General features: G+C 57.8%; 8 protein-coding genes across 8 annotated transcripts; 3 read left to right on the top strand and 5 right to left on the bottom strand.

Moving 5' to 3' along the window:
- Positions 1–913: 913 nt before the first annotated feature.
- TRAVEDRAFT_127525 (uncharacterized protein) lies at positions 914–3,294 on the top strand (the record flags this gene model as incomplete). Its single annotated transcript, XM_008042237.1, has 8 exons — positions 914–1,140; positions 1,190–1,296; positions 1,347–1,396; positions 1,775–1,867; positions 2,370–2,639; positions 2,692–2,835; positions 2,889–3,047; positions 3,100–3,294. The coding sequence occupies 8 exons, from the start codon at positions 914–916 to the stop codon at positions 3,292–3,294; spliced, it is 1,245 nt and encodes a 414-aa protein (XP_008040428.1).
- Positions 3,295–4,325: 1,031 nt separating this feature from the next.
- TRAVEDRAFT_72958 (uncharacterized protein) lies at positions 4,326–8,458 on the top strand. The gene is made up of 10 exons (XM_008042236.1): positions 4,326–4,764; positions 4,854–4,990; positions 5,067–5,149; positions 5,224–5,386; positions 5,466–6,469; positions 6,535–7,794; positions 7,854–7,916; positions 7,974–8,069; positions 8,126–8,343; positions 8,406–8,458. Exons 1-6 carry the CDS (start codon positions 4,559–4,561, stop codon positions 6,799–6,801), a joined length of 1,860 nt encoding a protein of 619 aa, XP_008040427.1. The 5' UTR covers positions 4,326–4,558; the 3' UTR covers positions 6,802–7,794; positions 7,854–7,916; positions 7,974–8,069; positions 8,126–8,343; positions 8,406–8,458.
- A 795-nt stretch (positions 8,459–9,253) lies between these two features.
- Positions 9,254–10,105, bottom strand: TRAVEDRAFT_49159 (uncharacterized protein; the record flags this gene model as incomplete). Its single annotated transcript, XM_008041979.1, has 2 exons — positions 9,254–9,457; positions 9,512–10,105. 2 exons carry the CDS (start codon positions 10,103–10,105, stop codon positions 9,254–9,256), a joined length of 798 nt encoding a protein of 265 aa, XP_008040170.1.
- Positions 10,106–10,611: 506 nt separating this feature from the next.
- On the bottom strand, positions 10,612–11,138 carry TRAVEDRAFT_29935 (uncharacterized protein). Its single transcript, XM_008041872.1, has 2 exons — positions 10,838–11,138; positions 10,612–10,780 (listed from the first exon to the last, which is right to left on the bottom strand). The coding sequence occupies exons 1-2, from the start codon at positions 11,055–11,057 to the stop codon at positions 10,659–10,661; spliced, it is 342 nt and encodes a 113-aa protein (XP_008040063.1). The 5' UTR covers positions 11,058–11,138; the 3' UTR covers positions 10,612–10,658.
- An 880-nt stretch (positions 11,139–12,018) lies between these two features.
- On the bottom strand, positions 12,019–13,507 carry TRAVEDRAFT_65619 (uncharacterized protein). The gene is made up of 5 exons (XM_008042235.1): positions 13,363–13,507; positions 13,097–13,255; positions 12,377–12,825; positions 12,150–12,302; positions 12,019–12,079 (listed from the first exon to the last, which is right to left on the bottom strand). The coding sequence occupies exons 1-3, from the start codon at positions 13,442–13,444 to the stop codon at positions 12,485–12,487; spliced, it is 582 nt and encodes a 193-aa protein (XP_008040426.1). The 5' UTR covers positions 13,445–13,507; the 3' UTR covers positions 12,019–12,079; positions 12,150–12,302; positions 12,377–12,484.
- A 1,026-nt stretch (positions 13,508–14,533) lies between these two features.
- Positions 14,534–16,320, bottom strand: TRAVEDRAFT_49156 (uncharacterized protein; the record flags this gene model as incomplete). The annotated part of the gene is made up of 5 exons (XM_008041978.1): positions 14,534–14,572; positions 14,631–15,398; positions 15,463–15,685; positions 15,742–16,181; positions 16,237–16,320. The coding sequence occupies 5 exons, from the start codon at positions 16,318–16,320 to the stop codon at positions 14,534–14,536; spliced, it is 1,554 nt and encodes a 517-aa protein (XP_008040169.1).
- Positions 16,321–17,222: 902 nt separating this feature from the next.
- TRAVEDRAFT_59499 (uncharacterized protein) lies at positions 17,223–19,122 on the bottom strand. Its single transcript, XM_008042234.1, has 4 exons — positions 19,004–19,122; positions 18,485–18,951; positions 18,209–18,431; positions 17,223–18,156 (listed from the first exon to the last, which is right to left on the bottom strand). The coding sequence occupies exons 1-4, from the start codon at positions 19,079–19,081 to the stop codon at positions 17,317–17,319; spliced, it is 1,608 nt and encodes a 535-aa protein (XP_008040425.1). The 5' UTR covers positions 19,082–19,122; the 3' UTR covers positions 17,223–17,316.
- A 4,754-nt stretch (positions 19,123–23,876) lies between these two features.
- Positions 23,877–24,922, top strand: TRAVEDRAFT_49154 (uncharacterized protein; the record flags this gene model as incomplete). The annotated part of the gene is made up of 3 exons (XM_008041977.1): positions 23,877–23,925; positions 23,987–24,858; positions 24,911–24,922. The coding sequence occupies 3 exons, from the start codon at positions 23,877–23,879 to the stop codon at positions 24,920–24,922; spliced, it is 933 nt and encodes a 310-aa protein (XP_008040168.1).
- Between the last annotated feature and the right edge of the window lie 882 nt (positions 24,923–25,804).

The following is a 25,804-nucleotide window of genomic DNA, read 5'->3' as shown; positions in this document are numbered from 1 at the left end:
GTTCAACGTCAAGGTTGGTTTGCTTCTATAGTGACTACTAACAAACTTCCAAAAGTGTAGTTGTAGCCGGCGGCGTCTTGATATAATGCGTGGGAATGAAATGCTATAAGCCGAGTTAGATCGCCGCTCACCACTCCTTCAACTGCGTTCTCTTCTTGATCTCTTACTTCGAGCTCATACATTCCGACCTAGGCCAACGTGTATTTTGAAGGAGCCATAAATGCACGGCTATGCTGGTTCATATTTGACAGGCACTGAAGGCTCCTAGTCGGCAAACCCCGTTCCATCCGCCAATGCTCAGCTATGGATACTACATCGGGGATTTGAAGTATGCCCCCGCCTAAAGATGTAATAAAATCAGGACTGGACAAATTCGCCCCTGTATAAATGCTTCCTATCTCACTGCGACGTTCAACGGGCGCACAGTCTGTGTCCGCACGGACTTCCGTGTACGCTAGACCTAACGTGCTATGCATATATGCCACTACCATCCGCGCTACCTACGCATAGACGATGTTATCACCAGTCCACTAGATTTTGGACCGTTGAATTCGTCGGTGGCAGCAATTCGCGAATACATCGATATTGCTACTGGTCTGCTTGACTCTAAATGTGTAGGTAAATCCGGACTTCGGGAACCATATTTCTATGCACCAGCATCTCAATATTAACAATATGGTGTTCAAATCAATATGCACACAATAGCACAAGACGTTGTACCGCACTAGACATTCGGAATGGTACGCGTACTTCGCGCGCCACACTGGCACGCGCGCACACAAATGGGCGCCTATGAGTACATTGCGCGTATCCTCGGGCGCCAAAGCGTACCTGTCCTCATCGTCTGCTACCACTTGCTCGCTGCTTCGACCGATCTCCGCGTCGCACGCTGCTCTCTATCCTCAATACCACGATGAACGCGGCCGGCTCCTCTCAAACTACTGGCGGCTTCGCGTCGCTTGACGATGTCCTCCACCAGCTCACAACCAGTACAAACCTGAACAACCTTCACCATTACTTGAAATCATTCGCGCCGAAGGAGTCGAGGGACATCATCTTGGCGAGCACGCTTTCGAGTGGACAGGACCCACTCTCTGTACTGGATCCACAAAGGAACACGCTGGGGTACCTGTATATTATGTACGTGCATCGATCGCACAGCTCGGACATGCACCTCACCATACCGCAGTTCAGCAAGATTGCATTCGGCTGCCGCGCCAACCCCTACGATCAGTGTTATAGAAACCTTCTGCAACCAATTTGACCCTGCGCAGGCGCGTTTAGCACCAGAACGCGGTACGTCCTTCATTGTGCTCGTACCGCTCGGTGGCGCTAACTCTCTCCAGTAACACTCTTGGCGAAAGGGATCGTGCGTGTGTCAGAAAGCTCAAACAACGTGAGTGTATCCCAACGCTACCCTCCCAAATGCATGCGGCGGTCCAAAGTTCTTCAGTAATACCGGTGGATCATACTCGCCACTGGTATGGGCATTAAGCCGTTACACCTCGCTGTGTCCGGCGAGGAGTAGCCCGATCCCCACATATATGCATCTTGCACCCGAAGACATATGGTAGTCCCGTGTCAGACCTTCCGGGAATTTCTCCCGTAGCTGCGAACACGGAGGGCGGGGACGTAAGGAAGGCGGCGCGGGCGGGTCTTTGAAGCCTATCTATGGACACGTCTCTAGTGCAAGCAGCGCGCGTGGCTTTTCACTGTCAACTCTCAGCTCATATCTGTGATTTGCTTGGGCGCGAGCTAATGCAACTTTTTACAGGCGAAGTATGCATTGGGACCACTCTACAGCCTTGTCACACGATACCCGCCACATCTCTCCTACCTGACGACTCTACACGCTATATTCCTCAAGGTATGTCGACGTCTTTTCTTAGGGCCCGTATAGCAGATGCACAGCAACGTACAACATTTTGTTGCGTCTCATTTCGGCGGCGCATCAATCCTGCGTAGTGGATATCTTTGCCAGGGCCAATCGCGGCCCCGCCATGGCAGATCCTGACTGGAAAGACGCCCCACCTATGCCTCCTACTCGCCATCTATCTAATACGGCCTCTCGGGCCCGAAATTTACGGAAGTATCCGTTCTGGGGGGCTTGCCATACTCGCGCATAGAGGCGTATGATGAGGCTGCAGTACGCGCACGTATATCTGTGACAATTCGTGGCACCCTCTACCCCTTCACACAACAACGGCGTAGCAACTTCCATTCACCGGCATTAAATCCAGCGAGTGATTTGTGAAAGGTTGGCCTTTTTGTGCCGTCTACACCTGGGGCGGGCATGTGCTAAGTAGCTATGATTATCTCTGACTACGTTGTGTGGACTACTGCAGAGCATGGCTGACTTGTATATCCAGACATGTGTGGCGACCGGTCACTTTACCACTGCGCTACCGATACTAGCGGTCCCAATCACCTCGGTAGACACAAGCGTCTCGGACCTACACTATAACGACAACCTCGTCTACCACTATTCTGGCGGCATGGCTCTCGGGGCGTTGAAGCGATGGCGGGAGGCGGAGGAATTCTTCGAGCTATGCGTCAGCGCACCCGCGCAAGTGCCCGCGGCTATCCAGCTAGAGGCCTACAAGAAACTTGTCCTGGTCCAGCTAATTCAGTACGGCGAGGTACGATCCACGCACGTTTCTCAGTTCTTTCAGCATCTGACGTACACCATAGACGACCTCCGCTCCAAAATACACGCATCCTGCGTTGTCGCGACTTCTCAAAGGCACCCCTTACGGAGCCTTCATCAAGATGTACCCCGCGCAGATCAGCACTCTCAGAGCGCACGTCACCAAGGAGCAGGAGCAGTTTGCGCAGGTATAGCTTGCGACCCTCGCTCTGCGCGGACTTGAAACTGACCGGCTCCGCAGGATCGGAACATGGGTCTCATCAACCAGGCCATCGATCGGTCCCCGGTGTGGCTGATCAAGAAGCTGACCGCGACGTACCTCACGCTCGGTCTGGCCGACATCGGGCGCGAGGTCGGGATCGAGAGCGACGAGGAGATCCGCGCGATCATCCTTTCTATGGTGCGGTGCCTGCGATCGGGTGGGTCCTGGCTTGCGCTAACACGGCCTCTAGATTGATGCCGGGGAGATCAACGCGACCATCTCCGCCGACAACACCGTGACCTTTGCGGACGTCGTGCCGAAGTTCTCGAAGGAGGACCTGGATCGGATACTAGTGCAGGCGCAGGAGCACAACCGCGCGCTCCTCGATGTAGAGCGCGCGGTCAACACAAGCAAGGAATATCTCACCAAGGTAAGTTACCCATGATTTCTTTTGCGTGATTTCCCTCATCATTTCGCCCAGGCTATGAAACACAAGGACGATGCTGGTTGGGGCATCGAAGAGGACATGTTCCCGCCCGGCATAAGCGGCGGTACTGCTTGGGCTGAAGATTGAGCCACCATCCACATCTTTTCCGCCTCTTTCCTCCGTCGTTCTCGCCGCTAGAATCGAGCTGCAATGTAGCAATACCTGTATCATGTTTCGTGCAAACGCTGCAAACGCTATCTGTGCTATTCACACCGTACGTGCCTATTCGCGAGCAGCCCGCGGCTTCGGCGGTGGATCAGATCGTCCGTGTGCATCCGACGTCGCACGTTTATTCCGTGAGCGACACCGTGTTATATCGGTATCGATGACGTACAGGCTTCCGTCCGAGTAGCATATAACTGCTGCATTTACACCTGTATTCCCCTCTCCATACTTTCCTCCCGTGCGCAGGTCCGCGGCCAGTGGCACACTCCACTCAGCATCTCTACACACGCTCTATTTTTGCTGTCTCCTTTCTCTCGAGATATGCACCTGGAGGACTTGGCCTTTACCTCGAAAGTCTACAACATAATCCAAACGATAGTCTCATGCACAACACCTTTTGCTACGGCCATAAATTTTCCCCGTGTCCTCTCCCCTACAAAATCCGTACACATGTCTCCCTCTCCCCTCCTTCGTTCCTCCCACTCTCTGCACCCGCCAACTTCACGGTGAGATTTGTTTCCGTGCTATCCATATTTGGCAACACCCCGGCGCTACATCAAGGCATTCAGATCCGCTTGAGATTGCTGCGCGGGTGCAAACTTTCGCCTGGCAGACTTCCCAAAATCCTTCCTGCGGTAACCTTCCCCACTACGACGCGTTGCGGGTGGTATTGACGTCGGATGAGCGGTGACTGCTAGGTGCCTCGCGGTATATTTAGTCGAACTGGAAGTCTCACGGCCGCATCAGGAAAAGTTTGACGGTGTAGTCGCGGACACGCTGCTCCGCCGGCGCTCCATCCTACTCTCACGACGACACGACGCCCCCCGCCCAAGACTCCTCTCGCGACCCTCCCGACAGTCGTCGAGGACGAATACGAAAAGACAGATCACCCCGATCGTGTTGGTTGAGCGGCAGCATACGGCCTAGAGTCCAGACCGCCGGCTCCCGGCTAAGCGACGACGGTGACGCAGCTCGCCAACGGTTCAGATATACGACTCGCGGGGTACAGTGCACTCATCAAAATCATAACTGGCATACGCTGTTTTGAACGACCAAGATGCACCACCGTGCCCACCCTGGCCTGGGGCTCAGTTCCGCGTCCTCTTCCTCCGGATCCTCGCAGACGCCCACCCCGATACGCTCGTTGAACGTCTTTAACCCGAAAATCCTCGACGCGAGCGTCCGCGACGTGACCGCAGGACTCTCGGACGAGCAAAAGGCAGACGTGCTGCTGTACGCGATGAGCCACCTCGAGCTCGAACGGTCGGTCGCCGCCGTGCGGTTTCTGCTCTCGAGTCCCGTGCGCGTGTCTGACGTGCTGTCTCTTGTGCATGGGGGCGTGTCCGTGGCAGATCTCGAACGCTCATAGAGAACGCGGTGCAGTCCTGCCTGTCGATATCCAGATTGCCAGCCGCAAACGCAGCGAAAGCTCGCCTGATGCGGGCAAAGGCCAGGCTTGCGGCTGGGCTGCGCGTCGGCGCGCGACAAGGTCGGTCCAGACCCCTCTAGGCGGACCCGTGCGCGGTTCCCATCCGCCCCGTCCCGCTGACCGTCGCGCCCTCCAGACATCCAGGCGGTCCTTGAACTGCAACCGGACAACCTAGAAGCGGCGGCGCTCATGGCAGAGTATGGCGTGAGCTCCGACAAGGTGCGTTATTAGTCGTCGCTGCCCTTTTCCCGCCGCCGCTGTGCCCGCCGTCGCTCATGCCGCACTCCCACCAGCCCGTCATCAAGCCGCACGCGACGCCGGGGTTCTCTACAGAAATTTGGCGGGAAATCGTGCTGTGGCTCCCACCTAGGGACTGGAAGAGCCTCCTCCAGGTGCCCCATGTCCTCGGACGGATCGCGAGCGAGCTGCTCTTCCAGAGGATAGACCTGCACCTTGGTAGGCTGGCAACCGTGTGATGTCGCGCGTGTGAAGCTGATGGTCGGCGGGCGTCGTTGTCGTCGTCGTGTTTCCACAGCGTCCGAGAAACGAGAGTCGCAACGCAGCGCGGACATCCTGACGCGCATCATCACCGACGGAGACTTCGCCAGCCATGTCAAGACGCTGCGCGTATTCGTACCCGGGCGGGAGACGTTCCCGATAACCTTCCAGACCGGGATGTTGTCGAACGCACTCCCGAAGCTCACCAACCTCAGGAACGTGCACTGCTCGATGCGGTGGAAGGACATGTACTCCGTGCTTCGCGTCCTGGAGACCATCAGCCACCGTCTTACGGGCCTCTCACTCATGTACGTGTGCCCGCTCTCTGTTCCTGACCGGGGCGGCGCGCTGACGCGCCTCGGCGGACCCAGGCCCTCGGACGGCACCGGCGAGCTGCGCTTCCCGCGCTTCAAGCACATCATGCAGTTCTCGTACCACTCGACCGGCGGCGCGACGACACAGGTGTACGACTTCCTCGTCCAGAACAAGTCCTCCATCCGCTACCTGTCGCTGCACAACCCGAACTGGAGCTTCCCGACGGAGGCCGTCTCCATCCGGCACCTGACGACGCTCGACTTCCAGGGCACGTTCCCCGCGGACTCGCGCGCGTTCGCGGAGATCCTCGCGAATGGCCACCAGCTCGAGTCGCTCCGGCTGGAGTGCATCCTCGAGTGCACCGCGTCGAAGCAGTTTAGGGAGTTCACCACCGCGCTGCCGTTCCTCCACCACTTCGCATTCTCGTTGATGGGCTACCGCGTCAACGACCACGACCTGTTCCCGGCCATCGCTGAGTTCCTGAAGGGCAGAAACGCTCTGCGTTCACTACAGCTCACCGTGCCCAGCGCGGATTGGGCGTTGAAGCGGTTAGGATACGACGCGACCGTCTGGGGAGTCCTCCCATCCCTCACGAGCCTGAAGGCTCTCACTGCAACACTCCCAAAAGACGTCGCTGCGGCGGTGGCGATGTGGTTGGTCCCTCGAGGCGTCCATGCCCTGTCGTTGCAGGCGTTAACCCCTGTCAACACCATCGAGTTCGTTTCGGTGCGTATACATCTCACAGTCACCCTGATATGGAACGTTGGCTGACCCGTCTCTCATATTCACAGCAACTTCGCGCGGGCCTGCCTCCGCCGCTCACGTACATCGGGCTGAGCCAGTTCCACGTCGAGGACGCGACGGCGGTCATCGAGCAGGGCTTCCCGATGGTGCGCATCGCGCGGATCGACGACGACTACTTCACCGTCGCGCGCGTGAACGGGAAGATCAAGCTCGACGAGTGGCCGAAGGGCCGGACGCAGTACAACGCCCGCGAATGGCTGGCGTGCTATGGCTGCGAGGAGGCGGAGTGGCGCGACCCGACGCAGTTCCTTTAGAGTGCGCATGCTAGATCCTCCCTTCTCTTCATGGTTTCCCACCACGGAGCCCGGTTTAACGGCCCACAGATTATCTGTTTACTCAACTGCTTGCTTGTCTCTTGCTATCCGCGCTTTCGTTCTCCTTTTGGGTCATGCTACACGGTGCCTATTTCGTGCCTCCTCGCGCTCGGGACTTGCTTGTGGTTCTCCTCCTGTATATTATGATGCTGTGGATGTATATCCCTGTGCTTTGGGTGCAGCTGTCGCATTCCGAATCCGAACCTGCACACATGCTCGTGCTCCGAGTCCACCTGGAATGCCAAGAACATCAATTGTGGCGGCCCGGCGGTTAGAGGGCTACCGCGTCAGCGCACTGTTTACGCGACCCTTGCATGATCCCCTCATTCTCCCAGTCTCCTCGTTCCACACCGCCTGCAATGTTTCTGCTCCGTGACATATCCTCGCATTTTTGTGTTGCGAATATCCGGGCTCGACAACCGTGAACACCGCGTGGAGGCCGCGCTGACTGAGCTACGCCCGTCACGTGTGCTTGCGCTATACTTGCGCAGGATGGGCGCAACCGCTCCTCATCGTCCCAACCTCGTCCCCCCGCATGCGCAGCCATCTCGCCGCCCTCTTCGCTCCTTTCTTCCGCCCCACGACCTCCTCAAGAGGCATCAGCTCCCAACAGTTCATATCGACCATGTCCAGTGCGCAGCGTTCTCAACATTGGAACGTGCTCGCTCTGACACTCGCACGGGTTCACAGGCGGAATACCTGAAGTCGCGACGTTCGCGGAGGGCTGCTTTTGGGGCGTCGAGCACATCTTCCTCAAGTACTACCCGCCGTCTGAGAACAAGGGCATCCTCAAGACCGCCGTCGGGTACACGGGCGGAAAGGAGGACGCGAAGAACCCGGACTACCGGACCGTCTGCACGGGCGCGACGGACCACGCTGAGGCGGTTCGGATCGAGTTCGATCCCAGCATCGTCAAGTATGACGAGCTCGTAGGTGCGTCGCCACCGCAGAGGCTGAGCGAGGGCGTGGGGTCGCTGACGCGGGGATGTTAGAATTCTTCTACCGCACCCATGACCCTACGACCAAGAACCAGCAAGGAAAGGATGTTGGAACTCGTGCGTATTCCCTTGTCACCTCGTCGTCTGCTATCATTCACATTGTCGGCACCTCAGAATACCGCTCGGCCATCTTCTACCACACGCCCGAGCAGCTCGAGATCGCGAAGCGCGTCACGGAGGAGGTGCAGAAGAAGCACTTTGATCCTATTGGTATGTACTGCGACTGTCCGCCGCGCATCCGATTGGCCCTGATGCAAGCGTACCAGGCAAAAAGATCACCACCGAACTCGTCTCCGCGGGCGAGTGGTGGGATGCGGAAGACTACCACCAGAAGTACCTCTTCAAGAACCCCGATGGATACCAATGTCCTAACCACCGTCTCCATTGGTGAGGATAAGCAGCGCACACAAAGGAAGGATAATAGGCCTCAACCATCGGCTGAGGAGTGTTTGTTCGGCCCCACCCGGTAAACAAAGCCCCAAAGGTGAGCGCTTGAGCGGCCGATAAAACGGCCTATCGTTTCTTTACCAGCTGAAATACTACAAGGATGTACTGTGTGCAGATCGAATAGATGAGATAGATCAGGAGAGATAACGCGCTCGACAATACTGATAAGATATGTCGCGCCGGCGTTGAGTACCTCATCAACGCCCGCCCGCCCATCACCGCCCGCCCATCATTGCCGGCGTCGGCAACCCCCCCTCCCCCCCTCCCACGGTGCTGGGGGGTGTCCCTACGCCATCGCAAACGACGCCGAAGCCCGCGCGCCGGCGCCGAGCGCGAGCGCTCCCGCCCCGACACATCCCAAATCCGGTAAGGGGTTCTCCTGGGACCAAGATGGCCTCCCTCGGCGGGCCATAGCTCCCACTCCCGCCCACCTAATCATGCCGTTCTTTTTTTATTGTGTGCGCATTCTATAGGGCTACTAAACGCGCCTTGTCCGACGTCAATACGTGTAGTATTAGTCAATGTGTATAGCAATTACCTTCAAGAGTGCTATCTAGGACATATACTCACCTGTACTGTAGCACTAGTGCAGTCTAAATACCCCATGCGTATATTCCTAGATATGACTGGCATATGACTACCAGAAGAGCATTTCTGCGCGCGATTTTAGCCGGCGGACGCAATGATACACCTTGTGCTCCCGGTGGGGCACATATCTACACTACTGATCTCCCACTCGTCTTATTATGCTGGCGCGTTCTTACCCAGCTAATTTATACAGTATCACGGAGCTATATCTACCATATACTGAAGTACAGGGCGCGATAAACTGCTCCTTGAAGCGCAAAGTCTGTTGCACCATCAGGGGTATGTTTTGGACATATATCATAGCGTACATATATCCTCGCTAATGCGATTCCTTCGCGAATAGTACCATTGGAGAGCCATTAGACAGACGAGTCTGGCAAGCCCAGAATCATAAAGTTACGTCCAGTATCACTCGAGATATGGTCGGAATACCGTGAAAGTGCACCATTCGCACATTCTACTGGCGTCTTGCCGAACTCCCGCGTCCAAATGAGGCATAAAGTGGTCAAGGCGTTCCCGAAACATCCCAGAGGGGGAAGGGCCTTCGTTCCCAAAAGCGCGGGCTGCGCAGCGCGCCGTGAGCTGTGCAATGCCGTAGAAGAAACCTAGCAACGTACCCCAAGGATCGTGACTGTCTTGAGCTTAAGACAAATCCGCTTTCTGCGCTTGATGATCTCATCGACGGGTATACCCGGCTGTTGGAAAGGCTCTATGATAGCAAGTGTGAGGGTTTGGAGGTGCTCGAACGCCCAGACCACGCGAAACCGGTCCGCCATGGTCCGGTATGTGCCGCCGAGGAGGGATAGCTCCACAATCGGGTACCGTGCGACGAGCTGATGATAGCGGGGGTGGTGCGCCGCCCAATCGTAGTAACAGATGTGGGCTCTGCGCACTCTGCGAAGGGCGGACGCTAGATCCTCTTGAGCGAACGGAAGGTACTTGTCCGACGGATGGACCACCAGCTCCTGAACAAGGTCGGCGAGAAAGGGCAGGGAAGCGATGGTGTTCAGGAGCGCGTCGAGTTGTCGAGCGTTGCGGAGCTTTATACTACTATAGAGGTTGCAGCGGCTTCGGGAGACCCAGTCTCGGCATGTGAGGGCGCACGCGCAAAGATCAACGAAGTACCCGTGTGGAGGAAAGAACCGGGGGCATGAGTTGAAAGAGTCGATGATGCGCTCGCAGACGTCGATCGGAAGTAGTGCGCGTTCCATCCGGATAGCGGTAGTATGAGCGACGCGAGGCTGCGAGCTGGGGGGACAAAGAAAAGGAACCCTGCAGCGTTATAAGGTTTGTATATTGGGGTTTGCGCGCTATAGCAGACACTGCCATCTAGGCGCTGGATGTCGTGTCAGAAGCGCGCGCAAACCCCGACGGCGAAGTATGACGAAGCGAGAGGGGGGCTCACCTCTGCGGCCGGGAGTATCCTACGGAGAGGTCGACGTACACTGATATATGTACACCGCCGGGGCTGAAAGCGATACCTTCGCATTGTCAATTTTCGGTCTGAATAGGTGATCAAGGGTCCCCACGGAAACTGAACGCTAGTACCGTACGGGCACGTTGCAAACGCGGGGATATATGGTTTGAAGTGGTTGCATCGCCTATCGAGTACATAGAACACCCTGGTTTGTACCGACCCCTGTGTTTCAGGCTTTGAATTCCTATAATAAGAATATTAGACATGCGTTGGGCGGGAATTATCAAAGTGTGCCCTTACCCAACCTTACCGATAGTTCACCTCACAGTCCGCACTCGTTACGGGAGTCAATACTGCTTGAAGAACCTGGATAGGACGCGCATCTGTCCATTCTCCCAGTAATATTCGACCTCTCTTTCCTTTTCGGCCCCTCTTTCCTGTTCGGTCCAGTCGTTTTCTTCCACCCACACTGACGATCCTCGCGTGAACATGCCATAAAACGAGCCTGGATATAGAGCTAACGCACCCGTGCTCGCAGGGGCGGTGCGCACGTCCACTGCGACTAGCGCTCTATATTCTCGCCGCCTTCGGGCGATCTGGTCCGTCCACCACGCGACCCCGAAAGACTCCCGGTTGGGCTCCGGTACCGATAGCGTTAGGCCTTCGAAGTGCGCAAAGCGCTTGAAGGCCTCGCCTAGTCTCTGGTTGAGGGCATAGTCGATGAGAGACGTCCGCTGGATACCCATGGCAGCTTGTGCTTTGTAGTCGAGCGTGACCCACCGCAACGACCCGTCGGCGGGGATTCCGTGCAGCGCGTACGATACATACCTCGTGCAGTCGGCAAGCACATTGTGACTCCATCTACCGCGGCAGTCTGCCCGCCAGGTGATATGCCGCAGGGCACTGGATGAGGATAAGTAGAGCAGGAGCGCGTCTACGAGGGGCTGGTGTCAATCACAGTGCGATGAACAACCGGCGAACGAAAACGTTCTCACCGGACGGCTCGAGGAACTCCTCCGTCCAAAGCAAGCTCAATTGAGTCAAGAATTTCCCAAACCATCCTCGAGGGGGGAAGGTGTTCGTTCTCAGGAGCTCGGGCTGTGCAGCGCGCATCGTGAACCATGCGATGCGGTAGGAGTGCTCGCAAAAACCAGCAGCGTACCTCGAGAATCGTGACTGTTCTGAGGTTTGGACAAATCCGATTGTTGGGCCTGATGACATGCATATCCGGCCGCTTGAACGGCTCTGTGATGGCGAGTGTGAGGGTTTGGAGGTGCTCGAACGCCCATATTACGCGGAACAGCTCCGCCATGGTCTGATACGTGCCGCCGACGAGGGTGAGTTGGACGACCGGGTACCGCGCAGCGAGCAGGAAGTAACAGGGATGCTGCGCCTGCCATTGAAAATGGAACACCCGGAGGGTGCGTACCTCGCGAAGTGCAGATACCAAAGCATCCTGGGCGAACGGGATGACTGTCTTCGACCGATCGTCCGGGATCGGCTTCGGACAACCAACCACGAGCTCCCGGACGAGGGCGGCGAAAGAGGGTTGGGCGGCAATGGTGTTCAGGAAGGCGTTGATCTGTCTAGTGTTGCCCAGCCGTACGTTGCGGTAGAGATTGCGGCGACTGCGAGGAAGCCAGTCCTGACATGTGAGCGCGCATGCTCGGAGATCGGCATGGTGCTTTGGGTAGAAGGATGGAGGGTAGGTGCTGCAGGAGTCGATGATTCGCTCGCAAATTTTGATCGGCAATTCTGCCCAGTCCATCTGAGGAGCTGAGATGTGAGTGATACAAGACCGAATGCGGAATGGGGGCGGGGTCATATAGGTTCCCTACAGAGTTAAGGTTTGCGCGTTGATAGTTCGGTTGGTGTGCTCTAATGAAGAAGTACTACCACCCAGAAGAAGGCTGGCGACTCCAGGTGGCATACTGCGTTCGCGAGCAGTTGCTGAAGACCCTATATGAACGCCAACGGAATCGGGAACTCACTCAAAAAGTTCAGCCCGAACTCTGCCATTAATATCTCTCTGAAAGTAGTCCATCACGTCAGAATAAACACACACTAGGATGGTCCGTGTCCCCAGGCAGATAAAATAGATCTACTCGCCCACCCGCGCCCTCGTCCGATATCCACCCGCGCGGCGTGGCGCGACCGCATCCGCATCCAGCGGTTATAGCACCGCCCAGACGCCGCCGAGCACGGACAGCGCCATGACGCTGCCGACGGCAGCGAGCTGGCGGCCGGCGCCCTCCACGGACACGGCGCCGTTCGCCGACGGGGGGAACGTCGTCGCGAACACGGCGGTGGGGTTCGGCCCGCCGGAGACCGTGACGGTGGCGGAGCCGGAGACAGGCGTGGAGGTGCCGTTCGCGGTGTCGGAGATGGTGAACTGGGGCGAGGACGCGTACATGATGCCGTTCGTGGAGTTGACGAAGAGGAGGAAGTAGTCGTCTGCGGTCGGGATGTCTTGGATGAGGATGTTCACGCCGCCCGTCGAGACCGCCGCGGGGACTGTGACGAAGCGATTAGCGAGAGATTCAGGTGCGACGTTGTAGAGCCGCCACTAAACATCGGGGAGGTCTGATGATAAGCTAGCAGAAGATGTGGATGTCGACATCTCGCCACACAGCCTATGCGGTATGGTGCGGACGTGGATGATCTAGCACAAGTACTGGCTCAAACGACCCGAACCTGAACGGACTTCAGGTATATCATCGGCAGACCTTCCCGAGTATTGTGGCATAGCGTCCTTTCGGAAGGCATAGAGGTGAAGGAGACGTACCGTCGCGCGCGACGAAGATCAGCCCGTCCTCGCTGAGGCGGGCAAGTTCAATGTCGACAGCGGTGACACCGTCGAGAAGACCCTTCGTCCACGAGATAGGGTTGACGGCGTTGTTGACCCACGTTGCGCCCTTCGCAGGTTGGTTGATCACGAAGTAGGCTGCACACAAATTGGTCAGTCCGATTCATTACGGGGCTCTCCCACTATGTTTTCATCTTCCGCATATATTCCTCAACAGTCCCGCCAGTATTAAGAGAGTGACTTACAGCTGGCGTGAGCTAATGGGAGGAGATACCACGCGAAGAAGAGGCTGAGAAGCCCGGTGGGTATGTATGACAGAGCGTGCATGGTGATCAGAGGTCGTAGAGATGGGGGCGAAGGGTGATGTGGTCGTCGTCGGTGTTCGCAGCCCAAGAAGACGAGGCGCAGGGGGGTATGGCGGGGGAAACGAGCGGAGAGGGTCGAAGGTCGAGAAAGCGGGAGAGATGGCCGGCACTGCAACCCGCCAGGAACAGCTTCCCGTCTTTTCCAGCCATCCCGGCTGTTTGGCCCTATTTGGCCCCCGTGGCGCCCTTGTGGCAGGCTGCCAGGAACATGTCGTTACCGTCTCGCGTTGCCCATCATGCCCTATCATGCCGTCGGGAATGACACCTCTACAGATGCTGCGAAAATGAAGAACGCGGTTATTCATTACGAGTACGATGACAGCGTCATCGTAGACGTTCGGCGCCATGATACCAAGGATACCGCAACACAATATTGGCACCGTGTATAACGTCGTGCGAACATTAAGGTCGTGTTAACTGCAGACGTGTGTCAGTGCGCGCATCACCTTCATAACCGGGTACGAATCGAAAATTCACCTCGAACCAATTCTGAGACTGATGGACACGTCTGTGACATATGCGCATATGCCCTCCAGGGATACCTAGACACAGGTACGATTACATACTACCGCGATTGGTCAAAGGGGTCTGACCGAACTATCAGAGACGCGCCGCTCGGCTTGCGCGCGACACACATAGCAACCAATCCGAAGCTAACTTCAACCTACTCTTAGGATCTTCTTTACGGTGTGCCCGACACCGAGAACCTCACCCAACGAGAATTCCGATTGTACTGACTATGAATGCAGATATGAACATTAAAGACCGCGAATCGCTTTCTTCAAACATACTTACCAGCCCCGACCCCCCACGCAGCGGCGCAAACCCACCTCCGACCAGTGTGTAACTATGATTGTTTGCGAATCTCGCTACAGCTTGTGATAGATACTCATTCGATACTTGACGAGGTCCTCTCACGACTGCTACCTCGCACGAGCCACACACACTCTCTACTCCTTAGGTCTGATGATCTGTATCCAGCTTGCCAGATGCCCCGATTCTGTAGGTTGCGGGACTTGATTCGTCCGATGCGAACCTGGAACCCCGCACTTCACGTTTGAAGCGAGAGCACGGCCATGCTCGGTCCAGCCTACATGGCGCATCTACCATTAGCACCAGCGTGGCGTTTGGACTAATCGTCTACGCACCTGGAGAACGACACCGTTGTCCCAGGTGTACACCTGCACATACCCGTCCTGCAAGTCGAAACCCAGCGGCACCGTGCGCACCCTGGAAGGGAGAGGCAGGGCCTTCATCACGCGAGTACTCCCTAGGCTGGCATCCGATTCTGCAATAGGAGCGGAGCCGGCGGATACGTCGGACTCCACGGTTTGCTGACTGAGTCCCTCCTCAGCGTCGCTTCCTCCGCTAACAACCGCAGGCCCCCATTCGACGATCCGGAGAAGTACTTCTGGCGGGTTGTACAAGAGGGTGGCAAAGCGGGGCCCGCCAAGCATCGATTTCGCGCCCCTCAAGATCGTCCCTCCCTGCCAGGACTTGGTATCGGTGTATGCTCGCGGGCCCCATTCCTCCCAAGCGACCTTGGGTAATTCGCCCGATGGATTCTCTACAACGTCCGCGAAGCGAGTACTAGTAGCGTACTCGAGCAGCACTGCACGCGGCACGGCGATGCACGCGCACATCTCGTTGGTGTCCAGCAAGGCGGTGAGGACGAAGACCTCCGCCGTGTCGTCCGGGAGGCAGAAAGGCGCGCGGCGACCCGCACCGCCCGGACTGGCTGCGAGGATCAAGTTGGGAGCTATGCTACGTAGCTCATCGGGAAGAACCAGCACGCATTTCAGGCGCAAGTCCGTCGAATCTGTTGGAATGACTCCGACTGCTAAGGAGGCAAGGTTGGCCGCCACGAGTAGCCCGCCGGGCAGAAGGGACCAGTACACGGTGTTTGGCGTATGGAACTGGTCCAGCGCGAGCACTGAGGTGAGCACAGGACGAGCGAGTACGACGCACACGAAGACGCACCTGTGTCCGAAGTGCGCCAGTCTCCCAATTGAACAGCCATAGAGACGTGGAGCCCATTCTGTACTGGAGCACCACGGTGTCTCCGTGGATGTCTATCTGGGGGAGGTCCTGCATCCTATCCGCTTCGTCGAGGCATCGCGTTGGCACGGACGCGCGAGGGTGTTCAAGACCGCTGCGCATCGACTTGAACGACATGTGCCACACACCAACGCCGCCGCCCTGGCTGAGAAGGCATCGATTTGTGAGCTCCGCACACGCATGAAGAACGAACGGACTGACTGCATGCGCCACACGATCACCAGCAAGTCCTGCGCCGGGTCGATCGCGAAGGTGTCTATCCCGGTGGGTATGTCGAGGGTCTCCGCGGGAATGGTCCATGATTCCTTCTTCTGCGCACCAAGTGGCGTCGGAAACTGTGTGAACGCCAGGTCCTGATCCTCCGTCATCTGTGCGGCGATCCCGCTCGGATGGAAGCGTCGGAGCTCGGGCGCCATGAGGTACAGCACACTCGCCTCGGTCGCGACTGGGGGCGCGAAGGACAGCCCGCGCCACGCCTGCCTGTGGCGTCGGATCCGCGAGGTCTTTTCCGCCATGGGCAGCTCGTTGAGGGCAGCTTCCTCGGGATACTGTGAGGTGTTGCGTACGAGACCGGCTGCGTGGAGCTCGAGGTTGTACCCAAGCGATGTTGTGTCTACGAGGTCGCGGAATGCACGACACACCTGCAGAGGACGTCAACAACGGCCTCGCAAGATGTCTGCACGGTGAAGCTCGTACCTCCCTGCATCTAGACAGCGACCTGACGTCGGCCCCCTCGAAAAGAGTTACTAACAAGTCGGTGGAAAGATCAAAAAGCTTCATGGTGGTCTGAAAGAACCCGAGAGTCGAATGCGCCACCGTGGTGTATATCTGGGTTGTTGGGGATTGTTGTATGGGGGTAACGTTCAAGTCACAGGCTCTCCCAATTCAGGAGTGAGCGCATCGCGGGAAGCCGGGCCCACGGACCGAATCTACACGTTTTCCCCATGATCTCACCACCATCTACTACGCTCGAAGAGATAGCACAGTTGACCCCTCACTCCCCTTAAGTATTAACATTGTGAGCACGATACTTCGGTGATCCTATGCGGAACCACTCACCACGAACACAACGCCAGTCTCCCATGCGAAGGCATCCCTGGTCTTGTGTCTTCTTTGAACAGCTCTGTGTGTATCATACTGGTCCGGATTAGGTACGGCGACGGAAGGATACTCTGCATGAACTCTAGATTGTGGGCACCGGCAAAGCAGAGATATGTTGCGATGAGAGGAGCAGTATCTACCTCTTCCGGTAAATGTTCTTCGCCCGTGTACCGCACATCTTTTGCCGGCGACTGGCCCGAGTTTTTAGCGGAGGGTGAGAAGGTCCTCGTCGAGGCACGGGTCATCTGAACACGCTTTGAAAAGCCCAACGGCAGCTAACTCGATGTTCAACTGCAAGCGTAGCGAGCCCTGAATGATGTCCGTGAATGCCCGGCAGACCTGCGCACACCGACGATTTGTGAATACACCTCAACGAGACTAAACCCGAGACGATCGCACCTATTTGGCTATGTACGTTGTTTTCCCGTCGACGTCTTCAAGGACATCAACGAGTGTTTCTGCAGGCAGCGTCAATATGCTCGAGGTCATCATGGTGGTCGCGAACAAGCCGACTCAGTGGGCGGTTTCTGATTTCGGGACTTGAGCGCTTACATAGTGAGATACCTAGTTAGCGCCAGGTAGTTAAGCTCCGCGGACAATCCGCGGAATGCGATTCTAAACGTCAGCTCGAAGAGCCTTAACAGCTACATTTGTTGGGTTCATACGCTAATTCGACTACGCAAAGTCCAGAAGAGTGACCATCCCATCGCTCGACCCTAGCGCGACGCGTCCTCGTTCCTCATCGTAGTCCAACGACGTCCAATTACAGTTGTCCCTCTGCTGCACCCAAAGCCTCCTCGCGCGCGGCTGCAGTTCTGGATGGCGCCTCTGGAGCGGGCCCGCGAACACCGCTCCGCATAGCGCCTCTGCCGTCTTCGCGCGGTCCAGCGAGGCGTCGTCTGGATGGAGATGGTCCGGGTTCAACGCGTCGACAACCTGCGCATCGGAGGAGTGCACGTCGAGACCGGTGAGATGTGCCGTGCGTGCGGCACGGGGCTGGATCCAGAGGGCAGTCCCGCATGGGCCGAGGATGATGTCCGTGCAACGCAGGAAGCCGCGCACTGCGGGCAACGTGTGCTCCGCGCGCACGGGTGGGAAGATGTATGGAGCAATGGGGGGAGGCGTAGAGACCGAGGGAGTGGTGGATGGCCCAAGTGTGTCTGTCGACGCATCAGAAGGGGGAGCGTCCATGAGCTCGGCGAATGCGGGATTGGGAAAGAGAAGGAATTGCTCCAGCGTGTGTACACCGGACGCCCAAGGGTTGTCACTCTCAGTGCGTAAGAGTATTGAAAGGGGCACATCTTCGAGCGATACGTCGGTCCCATTCAGCGGGTCGCATTGGCGGTTGACGGATACGCCGTCAATCCAGCCAAAGGTATGGAACCCGATAGGCTCGTACGTCGTGAACGAGTCTTCGGCCAAGCGCAATGTAGGCTCCGGAAAGAGCTCCACACAGCGTGCGCGTACAACAAGGACACTGTGATGTGCGAAGACGACTTGAAGGCATCTATTGTACTGCGGCCAAAGCGAGTGAGCAACGGCATATCGTGACCGCATGCGTGCCTACCTGGAAATTCTCGTTCAGGAGCTGCCGCGAGCCTTTGAGCAGCGCAAACGTGTTTTCTCGCCAGTTCATGACAATCGTCTCACATGCGTCGTCGCTGAATGCGATCAAGTCGCCCTTCAGCGCGATGGGCCTGAACGAGGTCGCGATATTGCAGATGGACACGAGCGATGGGCTTCCAGATTCGCGGCCAGTGATGGTGAGGATCTCGATGCTCCTCTGCCCGCTATGCGTGCCTGTCAGCACGACGCAGAGAAGCGGTATCGTGCAGGGACTAACCTTCCGATTTGCATGGCCGTAGCGAGCACAGCGTCAGAATCTGGGTCCGTGTTCACGACAAAGCCAGAGAAGATCGCGCCCTTCGGGCACCAATCCGCCACCTTGCGCGGCTGCGTCTCGTTCTGTGCCGCAGAGGGGTCACCGACGTCCCAGCAGGATATCATCGACCAGATGCCTTTGGAGACCGTAGCGATGTAACGGCCACCGTATCCAGGCAAGAAGCGGACGTCTGAGACACCCGTCCCAGAGCTCGCTTGATACTCCAGGGCACAGTGAGGCTTCGCAGAGGGAGACAGCCAGAATTCGCCAATGCGGAGGGAGCGCAAGACGAGCTGCTCCAGTGCGTTCGCGTCTGCCGTGGCCGCATCGCGATGCGAGAAGGGATAGCGATTCTGTAGCACCTGATCGACGCAAGCCGTTTGCCAGACTGTGTGCTGCCTTGAGATAGTATCTAAACGCGTACAGGTCTGTGCGATATTATTAGTTTGGGTGCTGATATTGCAAGCGGAGGAGGATTGCCTTTCGGAGGGACAGGATAGACGCGGCCGGAAGAAGGCTGGAGACGTGTAGCAAGGTATCATCGTTCAGTTTTTGCATCTTGCGCAGTTATATAGCTCCACGAGTACGACGTAGTTCACGTTTTATTACCTCTATGTTTGGGAGGGTAGTTCAGGATCGTCCGAGTTTTCGTGTTAGTGCAGAAGGTAAGCGCCGAGAGCCTTTGTGGGCGTCTGTAGGACCCATCGATGGGAATTGGACATGGTCCGTGCGTGGGAACATGATGGGTACTATATAAACCTGCAAGGAGCACTCACGCTCTTCAGACGATTCTTCCACGATCATAAACGCCTATGATGATAACTTCAGCAGCGAGATGAGCACGACGGTCGCAAGACCGTCGGCGTTGACATCGCTCGTTCGGCTACACTCCTTGTTACATCGAAAGGGACGAGCTCGTTCAAAAGCTGATGGCGTCTTATTATCGCTGGGATCGTCTTGTCATATCCACATCTACGTTGATAGCTTATGTATCTCATTTCATGAATCTATGCTGTTCAACGACTGATTCAAGGCGTTCGTGCGCATGTAGGCTCCGAGTTCGAGCTTGAGGCTTTTGAACTTGGACTTTGAGTCACCTCAGCGGACTCGGTGTGGAATTAATTGTGACATGTTCTGACGTCGCGATGCATGCAATGTGCACGTATGTCCTTCACCATTACATGTAAATAGCTTCACTCGAAGGAGGATTCGCTGCGGACATTGCTACAGTGTACTCATGAACCTGCAAGGACGCTCGCGCCAGGGTTGTGACTTATGCAAACAGTCGGGCGCGTACAGGCGCAACAACAGTACACTCCCAGCCACCTGCAATGGCACGAGAGTAGATGGACAATATCCAAGTAATCGTATGCACTTGTATTAGCACTGTCCACTGCGATTCCAGAACTGCGAAGTCCACCAAAAAAACTGTAAACAATAATCAAGTCAAAGGACGGTCCGCTGGAGAATCATCGTCACTCGCACTGGCATACTGTAGGTAGTGCATATTTCAGTCAAGGTCCATTTCCAGCCTACGCTACCCCCCGCTCAGCACTCCACCCCAGATCCTCTAGAGCCACGAGACTCGCAAGGCACGGTTGTAGTCCACGGTATCCACCCGCGACGGCACGCTCAGATAGAAGAGCTAACCGCGGCAAGGGAGGTGACCGCGGAAGGTGCCACGAATGTGAAGCTGCTGGAGACCGCGGAGGGGCTGCTGCCTACGGAAGTGAAGATGCTGGTGACACCGCCGCCCACAGACGTGAAGCTGCTGGAGACCGCGGACGGGGCGGAGCCGACGGAGGTGAAGCTGCTCGAGACCCCAGTGGAAGCGGCGCCGATGGACGTGAAGCTGCTGGACACGCCGCCCACGGACGTGAAGCTGCTAGAGACGCCGCCCCCGACGGACGTGAAGCTGCTCGACACTTGGGAGGGGCCGGCGCCGACGGACGTAAAGCTGCTCGAGACGCCACCCACGGAGGTGAAGCTGCTCGAAACGCCGGTGGGAGTAGCGCCGACAGACGTGAAGCTGCTAGAAACCCCGCCGACCGAGGTGAAGCTGCTTGACACCGCGCCGATAGACGTGAAACTGCTCGAGATCCCAGTGGTACCGCTGCCGACGGAGGTGAAGCTGCTCGAAACGGCAGAGGGGCTGCCGCCTACCGACGTGAAGCTGCTCGAGACCCTGGTGGGAGCAGCGCCGACGAACGTGAAGCTGCTGGACACCACGGCGCCCGTCGGCACGTCCAAGTCGATCGGGACGCACTTGTAGTACGTCGTGACAGCCTCGGGGACGGCGGTGGTGCTGATGACGGTGCCGGTGATGGACGTGGTGGGCACGGCGGCCCCGACGGACGTGAAGATGGTGGTGATCGGGCTGCTAGGCCCGACGGACGTGAAGATAGAGGTCACCGGCTCGCTGGCGGGGGTCGTGCTAACGGTGCTGGGGGACGCGCTGACGGGGACAGAAGTGAAGATGCTCGTCGGTCCCTCGGAGGTGGTCGGCACCGAGAAGACGGAGGTGACCACAGAACTGGTCTCGCCCGGGTTGACGGTGGTGGGGACCACGACGGTGGTGCCGTCGAGGCCGGAGACCGACGGGACCGTCGCCACGAACGTGGTGGAAGCCGCGCTTCCGATGGAGGTGAACACGGTGGTCACGTCTGAAGCGGAGCCAGTGGGGAAAGCACCGGAAGGGTCGACGGTGATGCCACTGGGGAAAGAGCCTACTGGGTCGAAGGTGGTAGTACCGGTGGGGAAAGATCCAACAGGGTCGAAGGTAGTGGTGCCGGTAGGGAAGGAGCCGACGGGGTCGAAGGTTATGCTGCTGCCGGTGGGGAAGGAACCGGGAGGGTCGATCGTCTCGTAGATCGTCGTCGTGTGGCCCAGGCCGATCGTGGTCGTGATCGTGGTGACATACCTGGGCTCGAGAGGGACAGCGTTGGCTGTAAAAACAAACGGCGTAAGTAACGGGAGTGTATACATAAACCAGCAGACGACGTACCGCGGCCCAAAACGAGTGCGGCAAGGACGAAGCTCAGCATGTGCATCATGACTCCTAAACTCGGCGTGCGGAGAAAGAGGGAAGGTGATTAGTACGGAGAAGAAGGAGAAAAGAGAGCGAAGACTGAGGTGGAGCGTCGTCGTCCTCGCAGTCGCAATTTATACTCGCTCGGAGAGATGTCAAATATCGAACCAAAGGCGCGCTGTGCACGGCCCGCCGGCTAGGATCTGAGACAGCACCCAGAGGCTCGCTGCTTCCACGAGCAGGCACCGTGTGTCCCCGTATTAGTCCTGTGTCGAGATCGTCAAAATCGCAGCACGGCAGAAACTGACCGCAGAAGGTGGGTCATACGCGGCCAAAGTGCGACCTGGTATGCATCGCAAAGTATCAGCAGGTGTGCTTCCTTCCGCACTGTGGGGCGCCTCGCCCACGAAGAACAACGGAGGACGGACGGTATGTTCCAAACATTCCCGTCTAGATCCTCCGAAAAGCGCTGATCGCGTGTACCTTGTAATACAGTCGTCCCTCGCGCATTCCGTTGCGGTGTTGCGATGTGCACCGCCTCAACCTCGTAGAGAGGCGAAAGCAGGAACCGTTACGCTTTGTTGCGCGGGTTTACAGCATGACGCTTTCGGATGCGAACAGGGTTATTGACAGCGTGCGCTGCCGGTGTAACACGGATTGGTCGATGGAGGAGAGAGAGGCGCGATTGACGCCACGGTTGCGAGTGTGTTTCCTTATGATAGCTCCAAAAGGATTTTCAGAAGCCGGTACAACACGCAAACGTGAGCCCTCACCGCAAGGTCTTGGCAACATCGTGCGCGGGAAAGCATGCCCGTGGCCGACTGTTTGAATATGAGATGATAGAGAGTGGATCTGTGATGAGTGCGCAGCACTGACGGGAGCTGAGGCGCGTTTTCGCAAAGTCGCCGCGCGGATGCCGCAACATCGTGGCTGGTTTCTGGTGTTATGATGCAAGCTATAGGAAGGCGCGATGCCGCACATGCGGCTAGCCTTCGAAGTCAATAATTTAGCACTGAGCACGAGGTGTCTGTGTGGTTATAGACCAGCTCACCGTATGTTTTAAGGCATTCTAGAACTCTTTGGCCAACAGGCAGCGCATCCCCAAGAGGGATGGGTGGGTCAGTACTGAGCACTGAGTGTGTGCGCACAGCCCAGTGAGGCTGATCACCGCCGGCGCGAGACCGTTGGACCATCATCCGGGAAGCGCCGACTTGAGTTCTGCTCTCAGGTTGTACGGGCATCGCGACGCTATAACGCAAGGGCAAGAAAGGTTGGCCTGAGCACGACTGAATCCATTGGCACGAACGAGAGGTGGTGGTAGACTGCCAGAGAGTCTGTGAATTTGTGGCTGGGTGGTCCGACTCGTCAACGTGCGCATGAAGCCTTCGCCATCCGGCAACTCGGCACGACCCCCCGGTGTATTGAAACAAGCGCCTGTCGCACGCGCGACACCGAGAAGGGCGCCAGAACGCCCAGACTCAAACTGCACGCCTTTCTCTCTCATACCACTGCCATACCAGCATGATTCGCCTGGGTCCGCACGAATTCGACTGCGAGCTCCCTCAGCTTCGAGTCGTGCAAGCTGGACAAAGTCTGACGGAGGAACTGTCTCCGTACTCTCCAACGCTGAGCGTTGAGCGTGTGATGTCCGACTCGAAACGGTTCTCAATTTCGGTATTTGGTTACCTCACTGCACCTGTGAGATCATCGCATGATTCCTAGCTGATACTCACTCGCTGCACGAAGACATAGGGCGTACTAGTACCTATCAGCACCATCCAGCCTGGACGGTGTCCTCCAAGCGCAACCCAGGCGGAATACCATGCGGTTCCCTATGAGTGTTACATGACGGCGCCCAAGAAGCCCACGCATATGCTTGATACCCCACCGGCACGCAACTCGGGCATCTGTGCGTGTGCCAGCTCACCGACCTCTGTCCCCCAGAACGACGAGAAGCCCATACGGCTACGGGCAGCCGACGCGCCGGACGACGATCGGGCGCTGTACGCGGTCGCGTACGCGCACCCGCTCCACCGCGGCGGCGATGACCGACTCGACAACGCTCGACAATGCTCGACAAGCTCGGCGGCAGTGCCAGAAGCCTCCGCGGCCGCTGCGCGAAGCGCTCGGACGGCGCTGCGCCGACTGCTGCACGCTGCGTGGGGTCAGCGTTGCCCGCGGATGGGGTGACGACGTGGGCGGCGGCGGGGTATAAGAGGGAGTGGGGAGGGCGGGTTGGCTTCACCGCCGTCCGCTCCTCCGCTCCGTTCTCTGTTACGCGTCGTTCTTCCTAATCCAAACGCTCCCTTCGCTCTCCTTTGCAAGATGATGACCCTCCGCAACTTCGTCCTCCTCGCCGTCGCCGCGACTGGCGGTACGTGCATATCTTCCTGCATGTTTCCGCGCATCGGATACTGATGCATTTCTTCATGCAGCTCTCGCTGCCCCGATCGACACCTCGACCAGCTTCGAGATCATCACCGCCTCCGGGCCCATCACCAGGACCGTCGCTGTCTCTAGCTCCGTCCCGACGCCCGTCGTCGCGTCCGGCCCCGTCGTCGCGTCCACGCTCGGCCGCGTCGCCAACACGGAGACTCGCCCCCCAGGCCACGTCACTCCCATCCCGGGCTCCCCCACCACGGTGGTCTCGCGCCCTCCTGGTCACGTTACACCCATCCCGGGTAACCCGGTCACGTCGACCGCGGCGTTCGCGTCGGGCCCTATCACCACGAGCGTGGTCTTCGAGTCCGGCCCTATCAGCAACCCGCCGGCGGCGACGGGTTCCATCTTGGGGCGTGACGCGGTCGCGCAGCCTGCGAAGGTTGGACCTACTCCCGATATCGCGGGCGGCGCGCTCAGCGGTGTCCTCGGCGGCCTGCCTGCCCTGCCTGCCCTCAGCGCTCGTCAGCTGCAGCTTCCGTCTGGGGCGTCTTCTATCCCGCCCACGACCGCTGTTCCTAGCGTGACTCTCCCGTGCTCGTCTCACCTGGAGAGCGCGACTGCGCTCGCCGCGCGCCACATCATGACCGACTGGCCTCCCCGCGCGTCGGCCGCTGCGGTCCACGCCGTCTCGTCGCTCCCCTCGTCGGTGTCCCCTCTCCCCTCGGTGTCGTCCGTGCCCACTCCAGTGGTCCCTCGCGATGTGACGGGCGTCCCCAGCGGCCTCCCGAAGGTGCCCGCTGCTGTTCCGTTGCCACCGCTGAACAGGGCTGTGGTGTCTGGCGTCCCGACGAAGCTCGAGTTCAACCAGGTTGGCCCCGTCGCGCCCTCGGCCCCCGTGTCGGAGCCGCCGAGCATGACTACCCAGGTAAGTCTCTACGTTGTGTTGTAAGGATGTGTAAACTAACTAGGTGATGTAGATTCGCATCTAAACGCGAGGGAATTGTCGAGGCCCTGTTTGGTGAAAACGCGCTACTACCTGTCGCTCCTTAGCTAGCTGTTGCACATTACTACTCTCCTTAATAGACGTACGGCGTCTTTTCTGCTGAGCTTCAGTGTGTGGTCCGCTCAAGATAAAAGTCAGAAGTGACAAGTACCACGGTCAACGAGGCTATGATGGCGAACTCACGCAGTGTCTTATGGGCCGGGCGGTTTGCTACGATCATCTTCATGCAGGTGACGGCACGCTTTACTCTCACTCAAGCTGCGTCTGATGATGTGCCAGCAGATCACCTGCGTGAGTGTTGGAGCAAGCAATCCGAGCGCAGCGGACACGCAAGCTCCCGACGACCGCGCCGTGCGCCGCGCCCGCGCACCGTTGTGCGCGACGTGCGCACTCGTCGTGCCTCACGCTCACCTTATCGCACACCGGCTATACCTACATTCTTTCCTATGATACGCTACTTGCTACCTACCGCGCGACTGCGCATTCTCGCCTTTCTCTTACCCCTGCGCCACTTCCGTATATCGTTCGCCATCGATTCATCGTTTCCATTTACGGTACATGCTCGCGTTCCGCGCCTTTCCATCTCCCGCCTCGTGTTCCCGCTCGTCGCTCGCGCGGCGCTCACATATACCGGCCGCCTCTCGTTTCGACCCCCTCAGTCTTGCACTCGTACCACGAGCGCGCCGTACTGAGGGTGAGTCTTACTTACGCCCCGTTCCCGTTCGGACTCTTTACTCATGTACTCGGCTCGCAGTCTTTGTCTGTTCGCCCACAGGTACATAATATATCAGTCTTGCACTCGTACCACGAGCGCGCCGTACTGAGGTCTTTGTCTGTTCGCCCACAGATCCCGCTGCACGCTCCGCCA

The sequence above is a fragment of the Trametes versicolor genome, assembly GCF_000271585.1.
Source record: "Trametes versicolor FP-101664 SS1 unplaced genomic scaffold TRAVEscaffold_8, whole genome shotgun sequence".
Taxonomy (NCBI): Eukaryota; Fungi; Basidiomycota; class Agaricomycetes; order Polyporales; family Polyporaceae; genus Trametes; species Trametes versicolor.
Note: the sequence above shows the minus strand (reverse complement) of the source record. Positions and strands in the feature narration are given on the sequence as shown.

Coding starts and splice junctions, on each gene's coding strand:
- TRAVEDRAFT_72958 (XM_008042236.1), top strand. CDS start 4,559: ATGCACCACCGTGCCCACCCTGGCCTGGGGCTCAGTTCCGCGTCCTCT. Junction 5,150..5,223: donor ATGGCGTGAGCTCCGACAAG/GTGCGTTATTAG, acceptor CACTCCCACCAG/CCCGTCATCAAGCCGCACGC. Junction 5,387..5,465: donor GAGGATAGACCTGCACCTTG/GTAGGCTGGCAA, acceptor GTGTTTCCACAG/CGTCCGAGAAACGAGAGTCG.
- TRAVEDRAFT_29935 (XM_008041872.1), bottom strand. CDS start 11,057: ATGGGTATCCAGCGGACGTCTCTCATCGACTATGCCCTCAACCAGAGA. Junction 10,781..10,837: donor CACCGCCCCTGCGAGCACGG/GTGCGTTAGCTC, acceptor GAGGATCGTCAG/TGTGGGTGGAAGAAAACGAC.
- TRAVEDRAFT_65619 (XM_008042235.1), bottom strand. CDS start 13,444: ATGCACGCTCTGTCATACATACCCACCGGGCTTCTCAGCCTCTTCTTC. Junction 13,256..13,362: donor CCCATTAGCTCACGCCAGCT/GTAAGTCACTCT, acceptor ATTTGTGTGCAG/CCTACTTCGTGATCAACCAA. Junction 12,826..13,096: donor GATCTTCGTCGCGCGCGACG/GTACGTCTCCTT, acceptor GCTTCGTCACAG/TCCCCGCGGCGGTCTCGACG.
- TRAVEDRAFT_59499 (XM_008042234.1), bottom strand. CDS start 19,081: ATGCAAAAACTGAACGATGATACCTTGCTACACGTCTCCAGCCTTCTT. Junction 18,952..19,003: donor CTATCCTGTCCCTCCGAAAG/GCAATCCTCCTC, acceptor AATATCGCACAG/ACCTGTACGCGTTTAGATAC. Junction 18,432..18,484: donor ACGGCCATGCAAATCGGAAG/GTTAGTCCCTGC, acceptor AGGCACGCATAG/CGGGCAGAGGAGCATCGAGA.